The sequence below is a fragment of the Cetorhinus maximus genome, chromosome 2, assembly GCF_964194155.1.
Source record: "Cetorhinus maximus chromosome 2, sCetMax3.hap1.1, whole genome shotgun sequence".
Taxonomy (NCBI): domain Eukaryota; kingdom Metazoa; phylum Chordata; class Chondrichthyes; order Lamniformes; family Cetorhinidae; genus Cetorhinus; species Cetorhinus maximus.
The window spans coordinates 117,108,691-117,135,381 of record NC_135880.1 but is presented as its reverse complement, the minus strand read 5'-3'; the positions used below and the strand labels follow the sequence as shown (position 1 = coordinate 117,135,381).

The 26,691-nt window shown below is 42.2% G+C and overlaps 1 protein-coding gene across 7 annotated transcripts in view; it reads left to right on the top strand.

Moving 5' to 3' along the window:
* cdc42se2 (CDC42 small effector 2) overlaps window positions 1-26,691 on the top strand; it is a 217,425-nt gene that overhangs the window by 143,918 nt on the left and 46,816 nt on the right. For 4 of the 7 annotated variants that reach the window (XR_013580300.1, XM_078568850.1, XM_078568859.1 and 1 more), the window contains exon 3: window positions 4,755-5,061. Coding sequence is in view for 6 of the 7 variants with exons in the window: in XM_078568850.1 (XP_078424976.1) it covers window positions 5,008-5,061 (54 nt within the window). In the remaining variant the exon portion in view is untranslated. Of the gene's footprint in view, window positions 1-4,246; window positions 4,535-4,754; window positions 5,062-26,691 lie in introns of those variants that run through there. The other 3 variants (XM_078568885.1, XM_078568894.1, XM_078568877.1) reach the window with 3 other exon arrangements.

Genomic DNA, 26,691 nt, shown 5'->3' with positions numbered 1-26,691 from the left:
GGGGAACCTTTGTCTTCAGGGAAAATCTAGAATTTATGAGGAGATATATCCTGGGGTTAAACTTTTGCAGGCATTGGAATATATTACACTTGGTTGTTTTGTACAGTCAGCTTTGATTTTCAGGATGTTCTCGTTGATTTATTTTGGAAAACTTCAGCATTTTTAATTTCTGCTTCCAACTGGTTTCCAAAGGACTTTGGGCTTTTCCTGATGTAGCTAGAGCTGGTTTAGAGGAGACCTGAAATCGCCAGTATGTTGGAAATTGGCTAAGATGGAACTAGGATAAAACGGAAATGTCCCTAATCACTCTGTGGAGCAACTGGAGACAGGATAAACATGATACCAGGGACTTCTGTATTGCAGTGAAAGCTGTGAAGAAAGCCTCTTAAAGCTAAATAACGTGTTTGCACTTGATACATTATAATTCTACTTTTGTGAATTCCAACTACTTTTGACACTTGTGCATAATAATGTCCGAGTTTGGCTTTGAAAGGTCTGCCTCATTTATATTTTGCTATCCTATTTTGTTTTCCATCCAGGCAGTGAAACTCATTTAAGGGAATGAAGTTAGTTTTCTTATGCAATAAAACCTTCCAGTCCATTTCAATAAACTGTAAAATATATTTTCTTTATTTAAGGGACTTTGTGAAACTAATCAATGTATTTCCTGAAATTTGGTTTAAGAGCTCCTGGCACTGGGGGAGAGTGGAATAAGCATCAATGCAGCCAACTTCTTCCATGGAGCATTTATGTATTTTTGGTAGTTTAGTGAGCCTGGTAACTTCACACCAAGACTACAGATCATGACACTGGCCTCCATGACAATGCCACATCAGCTGGCCTCCTTGCATTATAAATTAGGTACACAGGCTGCACTATATTGTCATGCCCTTACTTTAATGAAGATAAGTAAAACAGCTTAGAATGACCTGGGCTTCAACCTGTTAATTATCCTTCGCTTTAATCTATTTCTAACTAAGTAGCATCAGTTTACTTTTCATTCATTTCTCAAGGTGAAGGGGAGAAGTAGGTAAGGGGACAGTAGGTGCTGATTTTTCTCTTGCATGGACATCAAATGGACCTCGTGGGTGGGGTGACTGTATTACCACCCAATGTCACTGGCAGGAGGCCCAATGCATTTTTGTGGGTTCATTACGGCAAGCTGTCAGCTTCTGACAGGCTGGTTCAGGCTAAATTCTGACAGGCTGATCTCTGATTTGGGGGGAGCAGGGGGGTGGTGCGGAAGCATATGGTTAAAGGGTGGTGAGTTTGAAGCAATGGGGCATGGATGGCTCAAAATTTGCTTCAGGCAAACTTTGGGTGGGAAGTGAGCAGTATGTTTTTGCGGATTTTCATCTTACTACAGGCCTATCCTAGAAGGAAAGGCAGTTGGAGGGAACATGGGATTAAAACTGCTGCACATGTGGAGAAGAAACAGCAACACAGATTGTTTGAACTGAGCAAATCATTTCTCTGTTGTAATCGCCATGTATAGTTAAATTGAACTTTGAAACTCTGGATTGGAGAGAAATCTGGGCACGGTCCTGGCACAGCTCTGGGGGAAGGGACAAAAACAGGCCTGCATGTGCCACTATCTGTGGGGCTTTGGAAGGAGCAGAACCTCCATCTCATTACAAAGTCATTTGTGCATTGTCAACTGTGTTGCTGAGTCATAAGGGCTTTAGCACAAAATTCCAGGATAGTACTGAGGGAGTGCTGCACTGTTAGAGGTGCAGTCTTTTGGATGAAACTTTAAACCGAGGCCCCCTCTACCCTCGCAGATGAACGTAAAAGATGTCATGGTGCTATTTCGAAGAGCAGACAAGTTATCGCTGGTATCCTGGCCAATACTTATCTCCAAATCAACATCATAAAAACAAACATTTAGTTAATATCACATTGCTGGGGGGTTGGTGTGTACAAATTGGCAGCTGCATTACCTACAGTATGACAGTAACTATACTTCGAAAGTACTTCACTGGGTGTAAAATACGTTTACGGCTGGTGGTTATGAAAGGTGCTATATAAATGTAAACTTTTCTTTCTTTTTCGAGGGACATTTTTGGAACAGTTATTCCCAGGCTGGTGTTTCTTCATCTCCTGCCTCTCGGAGGCCTGGCATTAATTAATTGAAATCTCCCATTGACCCTGAACAGGGAGAGTCAATGTTGGAGGGTTCTGGCGGATGCCATCTCTGTGCAATCCTGGGATCGCTGCCCATGGTCTTTCGGGCCTATTGCATCTAGAATTCTTGGGAATGATATCTCCACGGATAATCCCGTTTCAGCACTTCATCTGAGAAAGACCAGCTTAAAGGACTAACCTTTGATTTCAAGCACTGATAAAATATAGAAGCAGAGTTCAGGAGATCAAGATGTTGCAACACAAATTGATTCTCTTAATTTGACTTGACAGCTTCTTTTCAGCATTCTCAATCTATCTGCTCCATTTTGTGCAATCTGCATTATGATGTATGTGACGGCACATGACATATATATTTTAAAGGGAATTATTATTTGGACAAAACTGAGTAGTTTCTTTTTTCTGGGGATCATTACAGTCAGTAGTGACATTGCCATTAACTATAAGATATCTTTGTGTCTGGCACTTCATATCTGTGTCATCATAAATTTGAAATCTCCCAAACCTTCTGAAGTAACCAAAAAAAAGTGTTTTGGTATTTACAATTCTAGTGCCAAGAACAGGTTTTCTCTCAAGATCAAACCTTGTACCATATCTCCGAAAATTACCGTCTCTCTTTTAGTCTCGTAACTGTACTTAAAAGACTAGAAGTATAGTATTTGCAAAGTTCACACATGAATTACTTATATCAAGTCTGGCGTAGGTTTGCATGGCATTGTATATGTTGAGCACTTTGAGTTTTTAAAATAAAGTTGAAATGTTTATGTGACAAGTTCAATAAACCTTTTCTATTGAAAGTGCCTAGGGAGTGGAGGGATGCTAGAACTCTCATTCACAGCTCAGATTTGCCCCACACAAGTTCACAATATTAATGGAATGTTAATTGTATTATCAAGGTTAAGGATACAAAGGCATTGATTGATTAGGTACCTTGAGCATATATAAAGAGAGACTTCTGGGACACTGGATGTTGGTTAGGAAGGAGGCAGACATATGTAATGTTTCATTCTGTGAATAAATCTAGTATTAATTTTAAAAATGGGTGTCTGGTTTCCTACTTCACTACCTAGCTTCGGAATGAATTAACAGCCAATCTTAGCCTTATTAGTAGAGAGACCCTCTCCATGTCACCCCAACCACCCCCAACCCCAGCCTTGCTCATGTACCAATTGGAAAGCCAGTCTTAAGCCATCTCCATTGGCAGATAAAGAGGCCGGGTGCAAGATCCCTGCTTACCCTCTCCATCATGGGCAAAAAATAACACGCAAAAGGTGTGTCAAAAAATTCTGTAATTTGTCATTAATCAACGGAAGAAACAGAATAAGTCAACTGGGTTCAGTAATTCCAAAACACTATAGAATAAGATTTAAACGCGGAAATACGTCCTTTTGTAACCTGAGTTCCTATAATTATATTATAATGCTACAATGTCATAGTCTGGATTAGAAATTGGAAAGGATATACAATAGAATGCATCTTAGAACAATAATCTTTTTTACTTGTGTGGTTAACCATGATTCTAGGGATCATCTGCTTGTCTCTGATAAGTATATTTCCGCTATTAAACAGCACGGCAGTCAACAGCTGTGGCTTGCAAAGCCATTGCCCCTTTTCTCCAGTTGAAAATTAACTCCCCTGAATAAGTGTCATAATTCAAAACGTTTCTAAAATAATTTCATATTTTTAATATTTCATCTGTTGAAAATTGAATTAAAATCATTTAAAATTACAGAATCTTGTCATCTGTGTTACACAGTCCTTTTTTTAGACGCCTTATTGAAAAAGGAAACAGTTTTATGGGGGAGGAATCATACTGTAATGAGCCTGTTGTAATGAAGCTGGTCATCCAAGCGTGTGGGTTAATGAGAACGGTTGCTTCAAATGTAACCACTGCAGCAGCCTTTAAACAGAGAATTAGAGCAAAACACTGCTGCTCCAAATTCAAAATGAGATTTCTCTCTCAACAACCTTTTGATTTTCTTTGAGCTCTTGAGCTAATTTCTCTTTGTGATATGTAGAGTTGCACAATGCTTGCTATTCCCCGCCCACCTGCCGTGTGCGCCTCTCTTTGCAAGCTGCAGTGCAGTCACAGCCCTCCTCCTTTTAACACACACTTGCGGGGAGACCCACACAGCGGTGATATTCAGCCCCACAGCCTCCATGGTTCGCAAGCTTTAAAAGAGGCTGGTGTCAATCATTACAAGGAAGCTTCATACCTGGAATATTTCCTGACGCAACCAAGTGAGAAAAAAGGGTCTCAAGGTTGTGGTAAAAAAAAATGTTTAGTGCCAGAGTTTAGCCGCTTTCTTAGTTACATCAACTTGTCTTTTCCTTCTGCTTTGATGTTTTGAAACCAGGAGCAGGCTACGTGCGAAGCATCAAAGGAGATTAGGTGATTGCGCTTGAGATTCAAAAGAAAACCCAATTTAGACAAACTGGCGAATGCCCAGGATAGATTTGTCTTTTGCCTTTGTAGATTTGCCTTTTTGCCACACCGTGTGTCTGTAAATGGTGTAACGGGGCAGCTGGACTGACAGCTAATGATGATCCATGCTGGTAATACTCAACAGTTCTTTTGTTCATCCTTACTCTTTTATTTGAATTTCTTGCAGGTCGTCATTCTGAGCCCTGGAGGTGAGGTGAAAAAGGCCGCCCCAATCCTTTGTGAAGTTTCCAATACCTGTCACCACAGCCAGACCATTGCGACTTTAGCTTCTTGCCGATTCCAGGAAGAACTTCGCTCTCTCAGTATTGCACACGCTAATCCGCCCGGCGAAGGACAGACAGGTGGACATTCTCACCCTGGGATATAGAATCTGGATTCTGTGCCGCTTGAAGGGACATTTTGGCGTTGGACTGTAAATCATGAGTGAATTCTGGTTGTGTTTCAATTGCTGTATTGCGGAACAACCTCAACCGGTAAGTGTGACCTAGTTCTGGTAATGAGAAGTTTACTTTTGATAAAAATCCCCCCCCAAACAATTTCTTAAAGCACAGACGTTTCAGGGACAGAGTCAGAAATGTATTAGGTTTGTCATTTTTTCCAAGGGACACAGTGATTATGTTGGGATTCTATGTCATTTAAGGCCGAATTTCTAACTCTCTAATTTAAACACTGTGGAACTTTCTACCCAAGAGTGTCATCATTTGAAACTCTCCCTTTGTACTCCTGTTTAAACAAATCATTAACCATCACTTCATAGAGCAAGCATTAGTCTTTTGGTGGCCAGAACAGTCTCCACAAGGCTTTCAGTCATCCAACAATCAGCAGGCTCCATTTTACGAGACCTTTGTGCTTATTACACTTTCACTTGGTGTGCATCCTGTTGCGTCGTGAAGCTCCCCCTCCACCATCTGGCGTCATTCGTCTGCAGAATATTTCCTCTTACACTTGCCTGAAATCACTGTCTGCAGCACTATCCCTGCTTCCCCAATGTCATTGCCCAGGGTGATGCTGCTTCTTTACCTCACCCCACCCTTGCCCAGTGTTGCCACTGCCTTTATCTGTCATCATTATCTGCAGTAACGTCCCATTCACCTGGTATCATTGGAGTGACATTCTCCCCACCCCTTCAGGACCAACATCACTAGCCGCGATAACTATATTCAATGTGTTTTACTTTGACATTTGGGCATTCAGTGATGGGAAATCTTCCTCAACTGCATGTGCTATAATTCAGAACTGTAATTCAGCTGCAGCAGGCTGCAGTGTCCCAAGCTGTTATCCTTATTTCTTGCTTCCATTAATAAAATGGGGATCAGTCTAGTAGCCCCCTGTTTTTCAGTCATTCATTCACAGGATGGGTATATGAGCTGCTCTAGGTACATTGAACAAGAAATGCCATCAGTGATGGCCATGGAGACACAATAGACTTGACATCTGACTCAAAACTGAGAATGCTGGAAATATTCAGCAACATCTGTGGGGAGAGAAAGAGCAAGTTAAAGTTTCAGTTCGATGACCGTTTGTCAGAAAAAAATTAGAGAGATAAAATTTTAAGCAAATACAGAAATGGGGTAGGAGCTCAGGGAAAGAACAAAAGGGAAGGCCTGTGATAGGATGGAAGGCGAGAGATGTTAAATAACAGAAGGGATGATGGTGGTTCCTTAACCAGTTATCATGACCTCTTCCCCCATTTTGTGACCGCTGCTGGTGATGATTCTGCTATTTCCATTTACACCTCCTCTAGGCCTATTTTTTCCCCCTACTTGCCCCATTACTGTTCCCTTTTGTTTTGTGCTGTCATCACTTTAGTCATTTAATCTCTGCTGCCCTCCACCCTATCACAGACCTTCCCTTTTCTACTTCCCATCACCTTCACCCTGTCCCTGTACTTACTTAAACATTCCACCCCTCCATCCCCCCATACCACCAGCTGCAGGTTTGGAGGCGGGGAGGCACTTAATTGGGCAGTGCGGGGTGGGTATTCTGCCAACTTTTCGACTCCGTGCATGGACGGCCTTCCCACCTGGACGCTAATTGCCCACTTAAGGGCCTCATCCTACCACCACTGGTGTTCAACTAGTGGCAGGCAGGGGATTGGCCATGTAGGAAGCTCAAAAAGCAAACCCTGTCAGCTCCCAGGGGGCCAGCAGAGGGGGCTCCTATTCAAAGGTACTTAGTTCCTGATCAAGGGACCTGGCATTGTGAAAGAGTGGGGGTCCACTGAGAGGTTCCCTGCTGCATTCCACACACCCCCCCTCCCCTCCGTGTAGTTAGTAACCCCCATCTCATGCCCACTCAGTTTATGACCTAGGTCCCTAGGCGATCCTAGGCCTCTGTTGGGTGCATTGCTGACAACTGCCTTTGCTCCCAGTGTCACTGACAGCAGTGGGGAGCTGCCAGTCTCTGACTGGCCAATAGCTCTCGGAGGGTGGGGAGGTGGTGTGGGATTTGTGCTCCCGGGGTCCTGGAGAAGGCCTGCCGCTGACCAGTTAAGTGTCTGATGAGCACTCAATACCACAGGCCTTCCCCAGCTGAGGCGACACAGGGCACCCTCCAGCTAGGGGCTAAGATCTCCATCAACTGTGTTAAATTCCACTCTGGTCCTCTCTTTACTGATGCTGCCAGTCCTGCTGAGCATTTCCAGAATCTTCTGTCTTTCTTTCAGACTTCCAGCCTCCGCAGTATTTTATTTCTGATGTCTGATTTGCTCACTTACATATGCCTATCAATGGCCAAAAGCAAACCTTAATAGTGGGGGGAGAGTAAAACAATTACCGTAATACATGAATCATAGCGGCAGATCATCTGAAAATATAAATTCATACCAAGAAGCACTTGCTAAACCTCTGGCTGACTGGAGAATATAATATCCTGGATTGTGCACTGCTACTCGTTAACACAAGACATAGATTAGTACTATGGACATAAGCATTACACAGAGAAATCTATCCAGATCCTTACTAAAATATCCTCTCAGAAATTGTTTTCTCAAGACTGCACTGAGTCTTTTTAAAGAAAAAGGTTTTAGCAAATGCGTTCCTTAATTAGACCCTCATTTTCTAATTAAGGCCAATCTGAATGAATAAAATTAGTCAGCTGTCACGCATCGCCTCCGATGTGACCTCTTGTGAACTGTGCTACTACAGCACTCCTTCCATCTTGTCACTGTGGTGGGATAACCCATGTGCCAGCTCGTTCATCAAAGAAAGCATGAGGCCAAGAGAAGCAAAAAAAATTCCATTTTAAACTTCTGCAAAATCTAACTTCAAGCCAGTTCCAAGTATAAAAAAAAATTCTCCTGCATTATTTATAACTTGCCGTACTGTGAGCAGAGTCCATAGGAGTTTTCTGAATGTATATTTCACATCAGTCTGGTGTTAGACTCCTCAGAAGCTTCCTGCTTGGCACACATTGCTGTCTCACGTTGAAACAGGAAGAGAGATGTGGGTTTAGTCTTTCTACATTGATTCAAGACTGATGGTCCCTTTTTATTTAGATTTCGTGCCTGGTCCTGTACTATTTAACAGCAGTCCCAGTTTCCTACCATGGAGCTCCCTGTTATTGATTAGGGAGAGACTGTGCAGAGGCTGGAGGGAAAATCGGAGGAGTTAGTTACTTCTGGGTATTTCCTGGTCACTGAATGCTGCATTGCCTTGGCTATAGACATCAGGCAAAAAGACAGAGGTGGCCTACTTTTGTAAATCATGCCTGATCCCTTTTATCTCCTTTATATATCAAATTATGCTTTGGAGAGGCTTAAGTATTTCCAACATCTAACTTGTGTTCAACAATAATTATCTGTAATACACTGTCCTCAACCTTATAGATTTGAAACAATGGGGATGAATTTTACATCCCCCAACTGGTGTATTTGAAGGCAAGGGGATGAGGGGTGGGGTGTAAAATAAAGTGAGTGACTTGCCTGCCTCCTTCCCTCCCAACCCGCAATCTCTCCCCCATATTACGAGGGGCAGGCAATGTACCCGCACCCTCCCCCCCCCCTCCTTAGGCCTATTGATGCCCTTAGGTGAACAATTAACTGCCACCTAAGGGCCTAATCCACCATCATCGCAATTTTCCTGTCTGCGGGGGAAGGTGGAAGCCAGGTGGGCAACCTGGCAGCTTTGATAGCGCAGGCTGCTGTGGGACAGAAAGGCGGATACCTTCTTTGGGGAGACTGTGCCCATCGAGGACAACCCATGATGGTATTCCCCCTTTGTCCCCCCACACCCCGCAGCAGCTTCTCTAACCTGACCCTCCACCACTTGCTGGGGTCTCCCAGCCATGCCCACCCAAAGTCCCCAGATTTACTTGAAGTCCAGGTGACATCTTCACTTCTTTGTGGGTTCTAGTTGTAGTCCCAGCCACTACAGTCTCCTGGCACCGCTGCTTGGACTACAGAGCTGCCAGCCAATCAGATTGACTGGCAGCACTCTGGGGCAGGACTTCCTCTCCCGGAGGGGCGGTAGTTCCACTCTGCACTAATTAAGACCGCTCCCATGTATTATCGCTGCGGGCCAGTCAGATTTCATGTCGGCGAGGTGCTGGCCCACTTCGAGGTTGGAGAGGTAGGTGGCAGGTAATCTGCCCCTCTTATCTAGACTGACATGTGTAGCACTGAGGGAGCACTACGTTATTGACGATGTCACCCTTCAGTTGAAATGACAAACTAAGGTCTTGATTAGATATAAAAGATGCATGGCACTGTTGGAAAGAAAGCAGACAGGCTGTTATCTTGGTGTCCTTGCCAAACGTTATCCTTCAATAAACACCTTTAATAATGCTTCGGCCTACAATCTGGCCATTAGTTTTCAAGATATATTGTTTTCAGGCAAACAGACTAACTTACAAGCAGGTGTGAAAACATTACCTCCATCTAACTTCTGTGGCAGAGTAAAACCAACTTGTTTATGCATTCAACACCATGTTGCCATAACGTGGTGATGACTTAAAATAGGAAGAAAAGATATACAATTCATTATTTTTTAAATTCATGTATTAAAAAATACAGTACCTCAGAAGACTATTTAATAGGCAATATTAGTGGCTTTGTTTTATTTCTTCAGAGTTTGAGATCCTTAATGCAAAACATAGAGTTCTTATCTTAAATATTTCCAATTAAAAGTTCGACATGCTGTTAAAGCACTCGATCAGATTATAATCCCTAACATTTTAAACAACCAATCCCAGCTAGTAAAGCAGTATCTTGGGAAATTCCAAGCAGGTAAACATATACTGGCATTCTGGGATATAGCACTTTGTTTAACCTGAATCTAGCTTATACTTCTTTTAAAAGTGAGGAATATCAAAGCATGGCATTTTGTAAGTAATTTGTTTTACTTGTTCTTCGTTGGGAGTATATTATTAGGAAATACTTTGATTCTAAATTGTTGCTCTTGCTCATGACACTGCATCTCAAATAACCATTGATGGGCAGATCCCAGGAGGTGAGTGATTTACAGGCCAGCAATCATCAAAGGGTTCAGATAATGTGCTTGACGATGAGAAGAAAGCTCAACTGATTAATGCTGAATTGAACATCTAAGATTTGATATCTTTGCGGCCATGTAAATTAAATAGTAAAGTTTTATTGTATATTTTTCTTAGAGTTGTAACCATTTGTTTCTTTTTGCAATCGTGACGAAGCGTATAGATTGCTGTGTAGCTTAGGATGTTGATGTACATTGGATGATGTGAGAAGGCCAGAAATGTTATGAGGATGTTATGATCAGCTTTCATGCAATCTGCTGTTTTATAGAGCACTTCATAAAATGTGAAACAGATCATAGGATAGCATCATGATGCATCAGCTTTTTATGCTTACATTACTAAAACTAGCTCCAGGCCCAACTTGGAGTGAGTAAATGGGCGGACTGCCATTCGAACTAAATAGGTGCCAACGAATGCAAGGCCGTAATCATACTTTGTGAGAGGAAAATCGTGTTTAACCAATTTATTGGAGTTCTTTGAAGGAGTCAGATGCATTGTGGTTAAAGGGGAACTGGTGAATAATTTGCTGACGACACAAAGGATGTAAATGCGTTGGAAGCAGTTCAGAGAGGGGCAACCAGACTAATACCTGGAATGGGAGGGTTGTCTTATGAGGAAAGGTTGGAAAGGTTGGACATCCGCTGAAGTTTAGAAGAGTAAGAGACGACTTGATTGAAACATATAAGATTCTGAGGGGTCTTAATAGGCTGGATGTGGAAGAATCCAGAACTAGGGGTCACTGTTTACAATTAAGGGGCCGCCTATTTAAAACAGAGATTAGGCAAAATATTTTCACTGAGGGTTGTGAGTCTTTAGAACTCCTCCTGATAAGGTGGTCACAGCAGAGTCTTTGAATATTTTTAAGGCAGAGGTGGATAGATTCTTGGTAAACAAGGGTTATCGGCAGTAGATGGGATGCAGATTTCAGGTTACTATGAGATCGGCCATGATCTTATTAAATGGCGGAGCAGGCTCGAGGGGCTGAATGGCCTACTCCTGCTCCTTATATGTAGGAATGTAAGTTGTGAAGAGGATGTAAGGAGGCTACAAAGTGACATGGATGGGTTAAATGAGTGGGCAAAGATCTGGCAAATGGAGAATAATGTGGGCAAATGTGAAATTGTTAATTTTGGCAGGAAGAATTTTTAAAACTCATATTATGTAAACAGTGAGAGGTTGCAGAGCTCTGAGACTGAGGTCTGGGTGCCCTAGTGCATGAATCACAAAAGGCTAGTATGCAGGTACAGCAAGTAATTACGAAAGCCAATAGAATGTTATGTTATGACATGGCAGGTGATGTGTGCCAGGTGGACCAAATCCACAAGGGAAGCTTGGCCATGCAATCACAGCGGTTTTGCAATTTGTATTTATTACGAGAAGATTTGTGCACTGAATTCAGAGTAATGAGCCATTACACCTTTAGAGATTTTAAAAAGAAATTAAAACATTTATTAACAAAAGAAAAGATTTCAAGCACATACATAAGATTACAGTTACTATAACAAATCCCAAAATTCCTAATTAACCTGACTCCCAACTACACGCCCCCTTTGAGGCAACAGCCCAAAATAGATTTTAAATGTAAATATCAAGACAGCAAGTTTACCACAGCACCCACTCAACAGTGGAATTCCAAAAGCTCTCCTCCACCTTTGGTTACTGGACACAGCAGACCTCTTCAAAAGTGGCTGGAGACATCCCCAAGGCTGTTTTATATGGTCCTCTTACATGGCCCCCGAATATTACCTTCCTTCCTTCTTTACATATGTTTCTCTCTCTTTAATCCGTAAATTCCATTGTTCTATATGTCTTTGGAACTTTACTTTTCCCATAATATAAAAATCTTTCATGTTGTCAATATGGCCAGTACCTTTTGGGAAAAATAAACATAATAACCTTGGCCTATTTGTCTTATTAGTCATAAACATTGTACCATCCCTTTGAAACCCAAACAACTCCTTCACTTATCTAAAAACGCAAATTTCCTTCACACTCTACATGCCAAGACTTCATCCATGTTTACTCATTGCCATTCAAATTGTCATTCAAATGCCTTTTACCCCTAACTACTTTAGATAATTTCAAGCTTGCAGCCTATCTGACTCTAATTAAATCACACAGAGAGAACCATCTACACTCACACCCATACAACTACTTTACAATAAACCACAATAATATTATGAAAATTATTATAGTTTTGTGACAGCTATTGTTCATTTCAAGGGGATTGATTACATAAGTAGGGAGATTATGCTGCAGTTATACAAGGCACTGGGGAGACCACATCTGGAGCACTGTGTACAGTATTGGTCTCCTTATTTAGGGAAGGATGTAAATGTGTTAGAAGTTCAGAGGAGATTTACTAGATTAATACCGGGAATGTGCGGGTTGTCTTATGAAGAAAGGTTGGACAGGTTAAGTTTATATCTACTGGAGTTTAGAAGAGTAAGAGATGACTTGATTGAAACCTTTAAAATTCTGTGGGGACTTGAAAGAGTGGATGTGGAGAGGATGGTTTCCTCTTGTGGGAGGATCTGGATCTGGGGGTCACAGTTTAAAAATAAGAGGTCATTCATTTAAGACAAATGAGAAATTTTTTGAGTTGTAAGCCTTTGGAACTCTCTTCCTCAAAAGGCAGTGGAAGCAGGGCCTTTGAATATTTTTAAGGCAGAGCTAGATAGATTCTTGATAAATAAGGGGGCGAAATGTTATTGGGGGTAGGCAGGTATGTGGAGTGGACGTTACATTCAGATCAGCCATGATACCATTGAATGACGGAGCAGACTTGAGGGGCCAAGTGGCCTACTGCTCCTAACTCGTACGTTCAGGTGACTGTTTCCTGAACCCTGAAATTAAATCTTAACTGGAAAACTCATCTAATGTATCTGTTATTTTTAATAACATATATCATGGAGCTGATGGAGCCGCTCTTCTATTTTTGAACTGTTTCCTTTTCCTGTTTATTTTCAGTTTTCTCCCCCTTCTCTGTCCCCTGGGATATATTTCCACAGGTTCTCTGATATTGGAACACTCTGCACAATTCTGGTTGATATCAGAGTGATAATAATGACCAGGAAAGATTGTACAGACTGGGGTTCTAGAAAGGAGAAGGCTGAGAGTTGACCTAATAGAGGTCTTTGCAATTATGAAGAGGTTTGTTAGGGTAGAAAAAACAGAAGATGATTGTCCAAAAGTAGAAGTCACAAATAAATCCAATAAGGATTCAGGAGAAACTTATTTACCCAGAGAGTAGTGAGAATATGGAACTTGCAACCACATGGAGTAATTGAGGTGAATAGCACAGGTGCCTTTAAGGAGAAGATAGATAAGTACATGAGGGGGGGAAAGGAATAGAAGAATGTGCTGATAGGGTTAGATGAAGTAGAGTGGGAAGATAGTCATGTGGAGCATTAATACCAACCTAGGTTAGTTATGCCGGATGGTCTGTTTCTGTGCTGTAAATTTACATAATTGACAAAGTAAGGATCGGGCTTTTCCACTTGAAGATCAACACAGCTGAGCGTCATCCTGCCCTCACCTAATATCTACACACTTGCACTTTCCAGCAATGCTTACTGGCTGAACTCAGGAACAAGGATCCTGACTCATTCTTTTTTTCACTCTTTAGCCCAGAGGCACTGAGACAAATTATAGCACCCAGTTGGGGCCATGGCTGAAGTCACTTACCTTGATAATAGACTGGGATTGAACACAGAACCTACAGGTACGTTTCCCTAATCAGCCCTGGGGAGGCAGTCGACAAAGTGACGCTGGAGATTGTGGATAGCTTCACATATCTCATCTCCACAATCACCAACAATCTCTCACTCGATACTGACATCAACACAATGCATTGCAAAAACTACAGCTGCTATGTCCAAGCTGACCAAGAGAGTGTGGAATAACAGTAGCCTGACTGAGAACACCAAACTGTGAGTCTGCCAAGCCTGTGCCCTCAGCACACTCCTCTACAGTACTGAGACCTGGACAACATGTGCTAGGCAGGAGAAAAGGCTGAACAGTTTCCACCTTCACTGTCTCCAACATATCCTCAGCATCTCTTGGCAGGACAAGGTCACCAACTCAAGAGGCCCTGGAGCATGCTAATTCCATCAGCATACCACACATTGCTAAGCAAACGAGGTCTGTGCTGGCTCGATCATGTTCAAGCAAAATATGAAGATGGTGGACAACTAGGAGGGGGTCGCTGATGGCCATGACCACCGGAGGCTGATTATTTGGAAGGGCATTGGAAGAGGCAAACAAAAACGAAAAGTTCAGCTGGCCAAGAAGACAGCTCAGAGAAAACTGAGACCAGCGAACCATGCACCTTCTCAGCCACTGTCTTGCGCTGCGGCAAATGCGGCAGAGACTGCCATGCCAGAGTGGGGCTCCAGAGCCACACCAGGCGACGCTTAACAGAGTTGACCATTACAGCGCAAAACATTGTCTCATGAGATGGAAGGCTGCCACTATGGGGAGGTAACCCACATAGGTTTATTGTGCACTTCTCAGCATATAACATAATCAGGATATATCATATTTAGCTTAGCCTGAGAGATTGTAGGTAGAATCACATTAATTATTCCATTGCAAACAAGTTCTGCACTAAGGCAGGCTGCACTTCTTAAGATTAATTTTGCTGTGTGTTATAAAATTGTAAAGGCATGAATGTGTGCATATCAGGGATTGATCATTTTCCTTGTATTCCAGTTGTTTTTGTTGAAAGGGGTGAGTGCCAGTAGACTTTTAATGAGGAGAGAATCACGTTGAATTGGTGAGCTGCTGTATCAAAATAGCAACATAGTTTCTGCTCCATAAAAGTCCTGACATGCAGGATGAATGGTTAATAATCTAGGCCATTGAATCCCTCTGGGGTTCTGTAAGGAACATTTCCACTTGCAGCATCTTAACTATAAAACATGCCACTGCTGCTGCAACATACTTCCATCACAGTGTGCATAATGAGAAAGAAACCAAGCTGGAGCAGTAATCTGTCAATTTATTGAGGGACATACCATGGGAAATCTAACTGGTCATCTTAATGAGTAGAACTATCTGACGTGATACGGAAGCAAAAATCTGTATAAGTACAGTTCAAAATAAGCTAGAGAAAATGAGGGGATGGTCGGGCGGGCGGGGAAATTTTTATTCATTCTGCATTCAGTCATGGTTTGCATGAGCATCTAACTATTTGTTCGGTAGATTTACACACACTTTCAGGGTAATTTTGGCTTTGTGAGATAGTGTAAAATGGATGATAGCGAATCAGTGACTGTTTTACATCTTTCATAATTTTTTTTACCAATATTTCCACAAAATGAAAATCAGAAGAGATATAAAATGGACTGCTAGCTTGCTATCACCCAGTTTACATTATCACAGAAAGTCAACATTCCTCTTCACGCATTTTTAAAATAAACTGAAGCTAGATTGCATTCTGCCTGTGCATCTGTGGGCATCTGCATAAAAATGAAATCAACTAGGTCTTCATTCCAGGCTATATCGTTGATGAATATCAATAAATATGAAAGATACACCTTTTTTTCATTAAAAAAATCAATCGAAATGAAAATTGGCAGAGATATAAAACTTGTAGTCGACTTGCTAACATCCATTTTACAACGTTGCCGAGTCCAAAAATTATGCTCAACCTGTGTAAATCAATTGGACGGCCAAATCTATTACCTATATTTGTGTGCAATAAGAAAAAAAATTAAAATCTAGGTAGCTGGATTTTTAACGGATTCTCCAACATAATATGTCAAATGTGCTCAGAGTATGCTAGTTTAGTAAGTCCAATTAATTCCCACTGGCCCACATTATTTTCTCCCTGACTCTCCTGTAGAGTGCTGGCAGCACTCAGGTACTTGGTGGCCAAGTGAGCATTTGTCGTGTGTATGCCTAAATAAGTGGCTATTCCACTATTTCACTAGGTGCAGAAATTGGCCCTGCAATGGGAGAGCTTTGCAGCTTCTCATATTTGATAAAAATGCAAAAGAACATGTAGCTTACCATATGGCTGTGGCCTAAAATATGATTCAACAGCTTCTTCAATTGGCTGTGGGTAAAGGCACCACCACCTGGATCTACACCAAGACATAGGGATCAGATATCCTTTGATTAAAGTTTTTGTGCTGAGATAGCTAATCTCAGACAGGGCAACACTAATAGCTCTATGGCTGACCTATCATCTCTTAAGGTGGAAACAAAATCAGTCCGATTTCTGCACCTAGTGAAATAGTGGAATAGCCACTTGTTTAGGCATACACACGACAAATGCTCACTTGGCCACCAAGTACCTAAGGGCTGCCAGCACTCTACAGGAGAGTCAGGGAGAAAATAGTGTGGGCCAGTGGGAATTAATTGGACTTACTAAACTAGCATACTCTGAGCACATTTGACATATTATGTTGGAGAATCCGTTAAAAATCCAGCTACCTAGATTTTAATTTTTTTTCTTATTGCACACAAATATAGGTAATAGATTTGGCCGTCCAATTGATTTACACAGGTTGAGCATAACTTTTGGACTCGGCAACGTTGTAAAATGGATGATAGCAAGTCGACTACAAGTTTTATATCTCTGCCAATTTTCATTTCGATTGATTTTTTTAATGAAAAAAAGGTGTATCTTTCATATTTATTGATATTCATCAATGATATAGCCTGGAATGAAGACCCAGTTGATTTCATTTTTGTGCAGATGCCCACAGATGCACAGGCAGAATGCAATCTAGCTTCAGTTTATTTTAAAAAATGCGTGAAGAGGAATGTTGACTTTCTGTGATAATGTAAACTGGGTGATAGCAAGCTAGCAGTCCATTTTATATCTCTCCTGATTTTCATTTTGTGGAAATATTGGTAAAAAAAATTATGAAAGATGTAAAACAGTCACTAATTCGCTATCATCCATTTTACACTATCTCACAAAGCCAAAATTACCCTGAAAGTGTGTGTAAATCTACTGAACAGCAAAATCTATTTCCTGTGTGTGTGCAATCAGAAGGGAAGGTCCTCATAGAGATAGATAAGGCTCTGAGTTATTATTTGGGCTGAGCTGAGAATGTATAAATGACGCAGTTGCTCAAACGCACACTGATCACAAACCAAACTACATATGCACTTGCACGATTCACCCCATTGTCTACTCTTTGTATTACGTAAATAAATATTTATGATCACTTCTATTTCTTAAAAATAGGCTGCTATTGATTAGAAATTAATTGGTAAACTATTGGGTTAAAAAGCAGATGAGATCAGAGCAAAAGGTTTCTGTTGATTGTAGTACATCAGAAATTCAAATGTATTTTTTTCAGAGAGAGATTGCAGTCCTTTTTAAAATAGGATATGTGGATCAGTGTACTGAGGCGCTATATGTATGCAACAGTTGTAAAAATATTTTTCTTCTGTTCCTGTTCATCTTGGGAGTAAATTTAATTTTGCTACAGTGCACTGTTTATACAACCATTTGTAGAGCGGCTACTGTCATGTAGGATGGTGGTTATGGTGGGTGTATCATCTAAATTTTGTGCAGTTGGTTGATGTGGTTTCCATACTTTTCTGAGTAATGCAGCACAAGATTCATGTGTTAATGACTTGAAATGTGTGGCAAGGAGGAGGAAGGAGAATGAATGTAGCACTACCTGAACATGCCACAAAAATGTATTTGTGCAGTATCATATTTTCACAGCAATGCCAAACAAGCAGCATGTTGCCCTGTATGCTTCATTTGAGGCTGTATTTGGTACGATGCATAAATAGGACATCATTCAGCAGAACCTGTAATAAGAAATCTCCAACTATGGTGTCAATCTGATTCAAATTGGTAGAAAAATTAAACTGGGAAAGAATCTTAAATAGACTGATTTTTATTTTACTTAATCATTTCCTCAGTGTTGTGTTATCTTCACAATGTGGCATGAAGTCTCACAGAACAGTGTGAAAATATAAGTCAGATTGTCCCAGAACATCTAGTAAATACTGAGAAATCCAGAACAGTTGGACCCTTATTAGATATTGGGGATTTCCAGTCTACTCAGAACTGCTTTAGGTTTAAAGCCTGTATGTGCTATGTGATGCTTAACATTTATTAACATGAACTTCTCTGCTAAAATTTATTTTATTCACAGGATTTTCAAAATCCAAAGTATTTGAAGCATAAATGTGCAAAAACAAAGTTTTTTTAAAAAAAACTCATGTTTTAAAATTTTATACGTATTTGTTAAAATAGTTCCATGTAACTCGGTGAGAAAGATGGAAGGGAAATTTAAAATGTGACAGAAGTGTTGGGATTGCAGTGACCCCTGCCGCAATTTGGAAGGGCAATAGGAAGGCACTTTGAAAACCTGGACAGCCAAGCAGTGAGAGAACATTGAAGTCAAGTTTGTAGCATAGGTGAGTCCCCAATTAGTAACCTCCACCTGAATATGATTAACAGATTTGCATGGGGCCATTGGATGCCTAAACCGCCATAAGTGCATCTCGGGAACCTGGTTGAAAAAGTGAGAGACCTTGGAGTGCATGTCCACAGGTCCTTGAAAGTGCAGGACAGGTGGATAAGGTGGTAAAGAAAGCATATGGAATGCCTTCCTTTATTGGACGAGGTATAGAGTATAAAAGCAGGGATGTAATGATGGAACTGTATAAAACGCTGGTTAGGCCACAGCTGAAACTTTGTGTACAGTTCTGGTCACTATATTACAGGAAGGACATAATTGTGCTGGAGAGAGTGCAGAGGAGATTTACAAGAATGTTGCCAGGGCTGGAAAATTACAGCTATGTGGAGAGATTGGATAGACTAGGATTGTTTTCCTTAGAAAAGAGGAGGCTGAGGGGTTACCTAATTAAGTATAAAATTATGAGGGGCCTAGATAGGGTGGGCAGGAAAGATCTGTTTCCCCTAGCTGAGGGGCCAATTATGAGGGGGCATCGATTTAAGGTGATTGGTAGAAGGATTAGAGGGGACATGAGAAAAAACGTTTTCACCCAGAGGGTAGTGGGTGTCAAGAATTCATTGCTTATGGTTCTAAATTGGTGGTTGAGGCTGAAATACTCAACTCATTTAAAAGTTACCTGGATCTCCACGCAAGTGTTGTAACCTGCAAGGCTAAAGACCAGGTGCTGGAAAGTGGGATTAAAAATGAGCAGCTAGTTTTTTTTTCCTTTTTTTTTTGGCTGGTGCAGACATGATGGGCTGAATGGCCTCTTTCTGTGCCATAACTTTTCTATGGTTCTAAATTTTTTTTTGAGAGTCGTTAACCTGTGGAATTCTCTTCCCTGGAGAACAGTGGAGGCAGGGTCATTGAATATTTTTAAGGTCAAGTTAGATAGAGCCTTGATTGACAAGGGAGTCAAAGAGTGTAGGGGGTAGACAGAAACGTAAGAATTGAGGCCACAATCAGATCATCCATGACCTTATCAAATGGAAGAGCAGGCTCGAGGGGCTGAATGGCCTATTCCTATTTCATATGTTCATACATATGCTTACTGGTGTACCATCCTCCAGCATCATGCCAAGTATCTTAAGCATCAGGAAAGTTGGAGCTCCCAGCATAGGAAGCCCTTCCCTGTAACCTGTGGACAGAGACTCCACCCCTTCCAAGGTTGGTCAAGAATTCTCAACTGTGGTTGGGATCCAATGTATCCTGGCCTTTTTACAAACTATTAAAGTCCAGTAGAATGGCTAAGGGAATTTGGTCACTATATTTCTTGTTTGCTGTGAGCAATAGCTTTTCATACTGTAACTACATTTTGTCATTAAGAAACATCGGGGTAGATTGTGCCTTGTATGATAGTGTAAAGCCAGTGATGGAGAGTGGATAGCCCTTGTTACATCCCTTCCAACTTTTATTTCCATTGACTTTGATGTAGTCGCGGCAGAGTAATGTTCTTTCCTCTGTCTATATCATAAGCCTACATACACCACAATATATACATAATTTGACTGAAAATTGGATCTTGAAGGGTAAAGTAAGAAAAAAGACCAGAGGCTTTTCAGACATATGATGTTACATACTTGAGTTGAAAATTAGTAAGATAAGAATAATGACTTAATGAAAGGTTCTGAAACCAGTTCAGGAAAAATGTGACAAAACATATTGTGGGCAAATTATGCAGACATTGCAGAAAAGGTTGTTACTGTCTAGAAAATGTCAAGATAATGGATAAAGAGGCAGATAAAGAACAGGGCTAACTGATGGGGTGGGTGAAATATCAGGGGCTGGTTCAATCCACCTGTACAGAGATTGGAAAATGTGGAATCCACTGATCACCAACTTCTAGAACAGTGGGGGACATGAAGAGAGAAAAGTAGCTTGTCCTGGAATAACTGCATTATTTAGCCCAGAGAAGTTACTTGGGTGGAGTATTACTCAATATTGCTTCTCTTGATCCAAGCAGATATGTACAATTGGGTAAATACTCATGGTGTGTGCTAAAATCATTAATGGAGTCCAGCATTATGCTACATTGCTGCCATAGATTGCTGTTTGTTTGAAAACAAAATCAGGAATTTCTGTCCATCTCGACCTGTGTATGGAGCCTTTTCTTGTAAAATGACCTGTTTTGCATCTGGTTTTCTGCTGCTCCTCTGTAAGAGGAAGAATTGTGGTCGTGTGCATTGACAGACATCCTGTTGTGCTGCTTAAATTTGCCGTCACTTTAAATTTGCAGCATTTCCTGTGTTGCTGTTAAAGCAATTCTAATAGACATGATTAAATTGGGATGTTTGAGAGTCTCCTCCCTACTTCATTTCTAAAAAAAAAAGAATGCCCTGAGCAGAATGTCAACATGCTGATAAACTAGGGTGGAGATCCCAGATTGATTCCTCCAGTAGCCCATTGTAAGTACAATGAGACACAATGACCTAGGCTCGGACTACCAGGGCCCCACTATGGTGGACAGGAAACTTGCCAGAAGGGCACAGCCTGCCGTCTTGGGTAACAAATTTGCGAGGTTTACCCAGGTTTGAAATAGGTGATATCCCTTTGTGTAAACAAATAAATGTTCTATTTGAGGACCCTGCTTCAAGATTGGATTTCCCTGAGGCATCATGCTCCACCCATTGATGTGTTGAATTGGACCTTGATCCAATTTTGTTACAGGACCCTGATGTGCAAGGGTCAACAAGGCTCCTGCATATTTCATCCACCACACCTCATTAGCTCATTGCAAGGTTCCGACCAAAATTGCAGCAACCCAGGAGGGAGGGGAGGGAAAACCGATGAATACTATGCTGCCCAGTACATTGGCTCCCTGTGCCTACCCAACAACAGGGATGAAAATCAGCCCCGTAGCTTCAGGACAACGCTTATTCCAAGCTCTTAATTGACTAATTTAACAGGAAATTTAATCCCCAAGAGACTGACTTCATACAGTCCTTTTAGACAATCTATGGCAAAAGCAGGAAATGACTCTTCAGTGTAATTGACATTAACACATTGAGTCAAAACCCATTGTCAGTATTGTCTAAAAACCTGTACAAACATTTAATAACATTTAATAAACTGACAGTAACTGAATGTTGATTCCAGTACAAAATGGTCTGTGAGTTATTGTTCTATTTTTATTTATTCTGAGCTCCTTTCTGAACAGTGATTTATCTTCTGACTGTCACATTTCTGTATAAAGCTAGGAAACAGAAAATGTAACACCTTAAAAGCAGATTTTTGTAATCTGTATAAATGACAATCCTGTCAAAAATTGTAAATATAAAATCTAGCAAATTTTTGTTACATTTTATTAAGCCACATTAGCTTTCCCACTGTGTAAAAATGCATTTAAATGTGTTTCAGTTGGCTAGATTTATTGGAGAGCTACCCAGTGGTGACCTATTAGGTAAAGAGCTTAATACCCTACATGGTGTGTCAGGGCCCATGCCAACCTTGTTGGCACAGAATGGCACTACACTTTGCTGAATAAATATCAGTCCAGTTAGCAGGAATTTTATACGGCCATAAATATGCAAAGGTCAGTTCCCCTCACAGTGAAAAAAAACAGGGGAAAGAATTTTAAAGACAGTTTTATCAATTATGTGCTGCATGCTGCAAATACTTCACTGCTGTATGTGCCAAGGTGAAAAGATCAAACCACCCCTGGCAGCTCATCACCTCCTCCACAACACCACGACCAATGGCAGAGAAACAGAATGGCACTGAATTAAAGTATTCTTAAACTGAATGCTATTTGTGCTTGCATTTTGTATCCTGTTCAGTGAACTAGGAGAAGTGCAACAACAACTTGTATTTACATAGCATCTAAGGGAATGGAGAGGGTATATATGCAAAAGGAGGGAAAAGGGATGTCAGACAGAAAAAGAGGAAAGGGACTGAAAATGAAAGACAGGTAAGAAGTGAGACTAAGGCCTGGGTTTTCACTCCTGAGTTGGGTAGCTCGAGTCAGGAAATCTCTTCACTCACCACACCTGGCCCATGGGGGAAAATGTGCTCTAAATGGCGGAATTTTAGTTCCGGGGCAGGTGTGGAATGAAGTTGGGAGCCTCCCCACCCCCAGATGCAGATCAGAAGCAGCCCCGGGCTGCCGAGTGCCAAGGTGAGCTGTTTAAAAGGCCCACCTTGGTTCTATGGGATATCGTCCCAGTTGTTTTGTTAAACATTAGGCCCTCCAGCCAGCCCTGACACCCCACCCCTCCCACCCACACCATACCCATACTTACCAACTCATTCCAACACATGCCCCCACCCATCCTGAATGACCCCCATACCCTCCATGCCAACTCATGTCCCCTATGCCAACTCATGACCCTTTGCCCTTACACCCTCCATGCCAGCTCACCCACTATCCACCATGGGCAGACCTCAGGAACTATGCTGAGCTGAAATAAAATAAAGTTCTAACAATCTATTACAAACTTCATTATATTTAAAAATAACACACTCCCCACCACTCATGAAACCCCATGCAATACATTTGAATCGCCTCAAGAGCTTAATCTATTATGAAAACAAACACTTGAATTCATAACCCTTGCAAAAACAGCTATTAACCACCTTGAGCTGTCAATCAAGCTGACTTTACAGCTCCCTGCTTCCCTCTCCCACTGTGACAATGATAGTTGTGGAAAGCAGTCAAGCATAAATAATGCTATAATGATAGCACTGAGGGTTATAACAACAAACGTACTGAAACTGCTAGAATCGATTTTTCTTTTCAACTCGCTCTGACACAGGCAGGCAGTTTTTTAATCAATTTTTAAAGGACTGGCCATTTAACTAACTTTCCAACTTGACAGTTCTGCAGACCTTATCTGCCTTCAAGAGTATTTGCAACTTCTCTAAAGATTTGTAACTCCCACACTGCGGAATAAGGCCCTCGCTCCAGCGAAAATCAGGTCTGTTTGAACTCAGCACTGAGTTCAAATGATCCTGCTGAGTTTAGAATTCCCACATATGGAAGTCCAATCCCATCCCCAATCACCTCCAGTGACAAGAAGGATCTGTTGGAAATGGGGGTGGGACTTCCAGATCCCATCCGCCATTTTGGAAGGTACCCGGAGTCGTTTCCACTCCGTGAAAAATCCATCCAAAGAATTTGTAAGTGAGGAAATGAAACAGAGCAGGGCATGAAAGCACAACCATCTTTCAAGAAAATGGTTGGAAATGAAGCATGTTAAATCACATTGGTAGGCTAGGTTTCAGTATTTTGCATGTGAACTATTTGTAATTATAGCTTGAACACTGGCTTGTCCTGGCTCTTAAGCTTTGAAACTGGCTACCTCTGATCCATAGAAGGGAATTTTCATGGGAAAGTAGAGGCAAGCGCAGGTGTGGGAGTGAGGTGAAATCCCTGAAAAGTGACATCGGATTGGGAACACACAATCATCCTGCCCTTTTCTGGGTTTCACCCGGTCAGGTTCAGGTGCAAGCGAGGAAACCCCCAAGCCGATATCAGGAAACTATTTAAATATTCAAAGGGTTCATTTCATTAAGTCTAACTTTAACCCAGTGTTCTGGTTCTAACAGCCAGTGCTTGGGTTCCATGACCTCCCTGCATCCCACCAGGCTGCAGGAGGCAAGAGCACACTGGGGGGGTGATTGCTTAATGAAGTTGTCACGCTGAGAAGTCTACAAAGATTGAAATCGGTAAGCTTGTTAGCCACAGTGAAAGACTTGTGTTGTTGTCAGGATCACTTCTGTCAGCCTGTAATCACTTGTTTCAGATCCATTTGCAACTTTTTGGAGTTACTTTCAGGTCGCTCAGAGTTTACTCGGCATCATCTCAACTTCCTTGCTGTCAGCCTTCATTGCAACATGAGAGCAATCTAAGCAGCAGCAGCCTGGACCTCTGAGGAGGAGGCACACCAGCAGCTACAAGAAGGTCAACAGTAGCGCCAGGAGCAGCAGCAGCCTTCCCCCCCCCCCCCCCCCCCCCCACCGCCTCTACAGTCACATACCTCTCCACAGGACAGAAGGAAGGGACAGAGACCTCCAGCTTGAAGGAGGTGATAGCTCCAGAAAAGAGTATATACGGACAGCTTCATGAACATGCCCGAGCAACCATGTCTCGGGAGGCTCAGGCTCTCGCGGGCGGTCATGACAGACATCTTTTGTCTCCTGAAACTAGACTTTCTCTCAAGAGGAGCGGTTGACATTCATTGTCAGTGGCCATCAAGGTCACCACAACACTGAATTTCTTTGTCTCTGGCTCCCTCCAGCGATCTGCTGTAAACATCTTCAGGATATCACTGTCTGCTGCCCACATGTACAACACTCAGGACACCAAACCCCTGTTTTGCAAAAATTGCCAATTATACCACCTTGGCCCACAGATGGGGGGCCACTCAAACCTAGGGGACTGTCAGCTTCACAGAACTGGCTGAATTTCCATAGGTCCAGGGGTGATTGATTGTACAGATGTGGCAATCGATCAAGATGTCCTCAGATCGACAGAACCGGGAGAGCTTCCACTGCCATAATGTCCAGCTATTTTGTGAGCACCATAAGGTGATCATGCATTTCTGCACCAAGTATCCAGAGAGCTGCCATGACTCCTTCATTCTGTGGCAATTACATCTGCCACAAGTGTCCTCTGTGCCACAGAATGTCAGCGGCTGGCTTCCTGGAAATGAGGACTACCCACTGAGGATCTGGCACGTACACACCCATTCCTCCTCCTCAAGGCTGAACATGCCATTCACCTGAAGACTATTATCCGGGGTGAATGGGAGAGGCAACCAAGTAGAGGCCATGAGTTGAAGAATTCAAAAAAACTCTCAATCATTGAAACAAACATTATCATAATACCATTAACATTGGTAGAAACAGCTAAGTGAATCCCCATCTGAAACTAATAGGTCTTTCTCATTCGCTTCCTGTTACATCATGTGGTGCAACTCTTGTGGCTTCACCTGAGCTGGAAGCAGATTGCTCATTCACCTACTCTGACAGATAAGATGGCCGTGGTGGATGCCCCCTGAGTTTTGGAGCCTGTGAAGGCTGTGCCAAAGGCTGCCCTACCTGTATTTGTACAGGGACAGACTCAGCCATCAGGGCAGGAGGCAACATTCGCGGTTCTGACTGGGTTGGAGAGTGGGACAAGGATTGAGAAGTGGGGATGGCTTGAGAAGAGTCCCCACTGCCATTTTCCCTTTCTTCATATTCCATCTTGGAGTCCATCTGCATTCCCTGCTAGTCAAGAACTGGAGAGCACTTGGCTACATATGAGTGTGGTGTTGAGCCACCAACGCGAGGCTTTGCTCCATCCAGCGTAAAGTGGCAGATAGAGTATGCAGGTCAATGGTCTGGGCCAACGCACACACAGTATCCTGCTCCACGCCTGATTCTCAATGAGATTGGTCATTCTTTCCATGGAGATGGGCATCCACACAAGTGCCTGAAACGTCATGGCAATCATGCTAGAAACGGCTTCTTCAATCTCTCCAATGTTGCACTATCTCTAGGAATGCTCACTGCAGCACGTGCATTTGTTGCTACTTCACAATTTACCGTTTCATGAATGACTCCCAAGGCTCAGCGTATATATTCAGCTGAGCAGAGTTTGGAGTGTCCTGTGCCCTCAATTACGGATTCTCCACTGTTGTCCCCGTCTCCAGCACTTGCTCCCATGTGATGTGCTCCTCACCATGTGACAACCTACCTATCTCATGCAAGACCCATGTGTGTGTGTATCTGGGCTGGTGGAGGGTGTGCAGGAGGCAACTGACAGTACCCTTAGGGTGCTCACCCTCCTCTGAGGACTCGGGCTGGCACCTCATGATCTTCATTGTGAGCCATGAAGGGCCTGTGGCAGATGAAAGGCATTAGTTAGTGCTGAAAGTGAAAAAGGGTCTAAATTCAGCATAGAGCAGATCATGATGGCTCAATTAATGGGGACGCCAGTTCACCATGAGTGACAGTGAAGTGCCAAGTGGCAATGTGATATATAATGCTGTCACCGGGTCTGTGGACCATCACCAGTGCTAATCTCTAAGGCAGCTATGGCTGCAGGTCCACCCGGGTTCTCTACCCCTCCCTGAAGTTGTGCGCTGAGAATTCTGACTGTGAGAAGCAGAATGAGTTTTGAGGATGGAATGACAGCATTTGCAGAGGGTGACTGTGAGAAATGAGTGTGAGAGGGCAAGAAGATGAGGTTGA